Source organism: Arachis ipaensis, chromosome B04 (assembly GCF_000816755.2).
Source record: "Arachis ipaensis cultivar K30076 chromosome B04, Araip1.1, whole genome shotgun sequence".
NCBI classification, from domain to species: Eukaryota; Viridiplantae; Streptophyta; class Magnoliopsida; order Fabales; family Fabaceae; genus Arachis; species Arachis ipaensis.
In genome coordinates, this window is record NC_029788.2 from 20,681,236 (window position 1) to 20,684,041 (window position 2,806).

The window sequence follows — 2,806 nt, forward strand, 5'->3', positions numbered from 1 at the left end:
GGATACTTCCAAATTCATATTGCTCTAGAAGACCAAGAAAAAACTACATTTACCTGCCCCTTTGGAACGTATGCTTACAAGCGTATGCCATTTGGCCTATGCAATGCACCGGCAACGTTTCAAAGATGCATGATGAGCCTATTTGCGGACTTTCTAGAGCAGTCGATGGAAGTTTTCATGGATGATTTTAGCGTGTATGGTGAGTCATTTGTGCATTGCTTAGGTAACCTTGAAAAAGTCTTAGAAAGATGCACCAAAACAAACCTTGTTTTAAATTTTGAAAAATGTCATTTCATGGTCAAACAAGGCATTGTTTTGGGACACATAGTATCAAAGGAAGGCATCTCCGTAGATCCGGCAAAGATAAATGTCATATCTAATTTACCTTACCCCTCCTCCAAGAGGGAAGTCTGTTCTTTTCTTGGACATGCAGGATTCTACCGGAGATTCATTAAGGACTTTAGCAAGGTGGCCTTACCTCTCTCTCGATTACTACAAAAAGACACCGAATTTGAGATGAGCAAGGAATGTATGGAAGCATATGACAAACTCAAGGTAGCATTGACACAAGCCCCTATTGTACGAGGACCCGATTGGACTCAACCCTTTGAAATCATGTGTGATGCTTCGAATTATGCGATAGGAGCCGCGTTAGCACAACGCGAAGGTAAGATTCCATATGTCATAGCTTATGCTTCCAAAACATTAGACGGAGCCCAATCCAACTACACCACTACCGAAAAGGAACTTCTAGCTATTGTTTTTGCTTTGGACAAGTTCCGGGCCTATCTTCTTGGTTCCATGGTAGTAGTGTACTCGGATCACGCGGCACTAAAATACTTGTTGGCAAAAAAGGAATCCAAACCGAGATTAATTCGTTGGGTGCTCTTATTACAAGAGTTTGACTTGGAAATCAAAGATAGGAGCGGTTCCCAAAACCTAGTGGCGGACCATTTAAGTCGCCTCGTACACACAAACGGCGACACCACTCCTATCAATGATTCCTTTCCTTTAGATGCCTTGCATGCAATCTCGGAAGTGGTTCCTTGGTATGCCCCAATAGCAAACTATTTGGTTTCACGCACTTTCCCTCCCAATCTCAACAAACACCAAAAGGATAAGCTGAAAAGCGAATCCAAATACTATATTTGGGATGATCCCTATTTGTGGAGGTGTGGCGCGGACCAAATAGTGCGCCGGTGCATACCTCAAACCGAATTCCAAGCAATCTTGGACGCTTGCCATGCTTCCGAAGGAGGTGGCCACTATGGGCCCCAAAGAACGGCAAGAAAAATCCTTGATTGCAGATTTTGGTGGCCAACTCTTCTCAAAGATGCTTATCTCTATTGCAAATCTTGTCCCCAATGTATTAGGTTTGGAGATATTTCCAAGAAGGACGAAATTCCCCAACAAAATATGCTTTTTTGTGAAATCTTTGACGTATGGGGAATCGACTTCATGGGACCATTTCCAAACTCCAATGGTTTTCTCTACATCTTGTTAGCCGTCGATTATGTGTCCAAATGGGTTGAGGCAATCCCCACCCGAACGGATGACGCTAATGTTGTGTATTCTTTTGTGAGGAACAACATCATTTGTCGCTTCGGCGCCCCAAGAGCAATCATAAGTGACCAAGGATCCCACTTTTGCAACAAAAGAATAGACGGCCTCATGAGAAGATATGGCATCATCCACAAAGTCGCCACGGCTTACCACCCTCAAACAAATGGCCAAGCCGAAGTCTCTAACCGGGAAATCAAGCATGTGCTAGAAAGGATTGTAAAGCCGAATAGGAAAGATTGGAGCACTAAACTCTCCGATGCCCTGTGGGCCTATCGAACGGCTTACAAGACACCCATTGGCATGAGCCCCTTCCAGCTTGTATATGGCAAAGCATGTCACCTACCGGTAGAGATTGAACATAAAGCTTACTGGGCCGTAAAGGAGTGTAATATGAGCTTGGGTGGGGCCGGAGTAGAGAGAAAGCTCCAATTGGCGGAATTGGAATGTTTGAGATTGGAAGCTTACGACAACTCTAGACTTTATAAGGAAAAGTTGAAAGCCATCCATGACAAGAACATTAGGAGAAGAGAATTCCAACCCGGTGACCTAGTCCTTCTCTACAATTCAAGGTTGAGATTGCTACCCGGAAAGCTTAGATCAAGGTGGAATGGGCCCTACCAAGTGGAGAAAGTAGAACCTTATGGAGTCTATCACTTGCGCCACCCATCAAGCCCGGACATCTTCAAGGTAAACGGGCACCGTCTCAAATTGTATCATGGTGAGCAAAGAAAGAACGCCAAGGAATTTGAAGTGTTCCTCTTGAGGGATGCAACTCTTGAATAAACACTATAAGCTGCTGAAAGTCCAACTTAAGGACATTAAACAAAAGTGCTAGGTGGGAGACACCCCACCATGGTAAGATCTTCCTTTGAGACTTGTACATAGACACTTGACTTCATGATTGTTAGCTAGATTTTAATGACAACTCCCCTTCATTTGTTGACTTCATTTGCTATAGTGCTTAAGTGGCTGTATGAAAAAAAAAAGGGGTTTTGAAATGTTGAAAATGGTGTAACCACTTGCAAATTTAGAAAAACCCACCCCTCTGCGCGTGCGCGCACATGGCGCGTCCGTGCACATGGGCAAAATCCGCCAATCGACGCGCAAGCGCATGGCGCGCGTCCGCGCCGATTGCCTTGCTGCCCCCCTAGTACATTCTACAGAGAGTTAAGCCTCTCTCAAGCCTACACTAAGCCACCAGCCCAGCACCCTTGCCGCGTGCGCGCACCTGGCGCGCACGCGT

The 2,806-nt window shown here is 45.2% G+C and overlaps 1 protein-coding gene across 1 annotated transcript in view; it reads left to right on the plus strand.

Moving 5' to 3' along the window:
* Positions 1 to 2,346, plus strand: part of LOC107636224 — a 4,601-nt gene extending 2,255 nt beyond the window's left edge. Inside the window, exon 2 of the mRNA XM_016339748.1 lies at positions 1,659 to 2,346. Coding sequence (XP_016195234.1) covers positions 1,659 to 2,346 — 688 coding nt within the window. The remainder of the gene's footprint in view (positions 1 to 1,658) is intronic.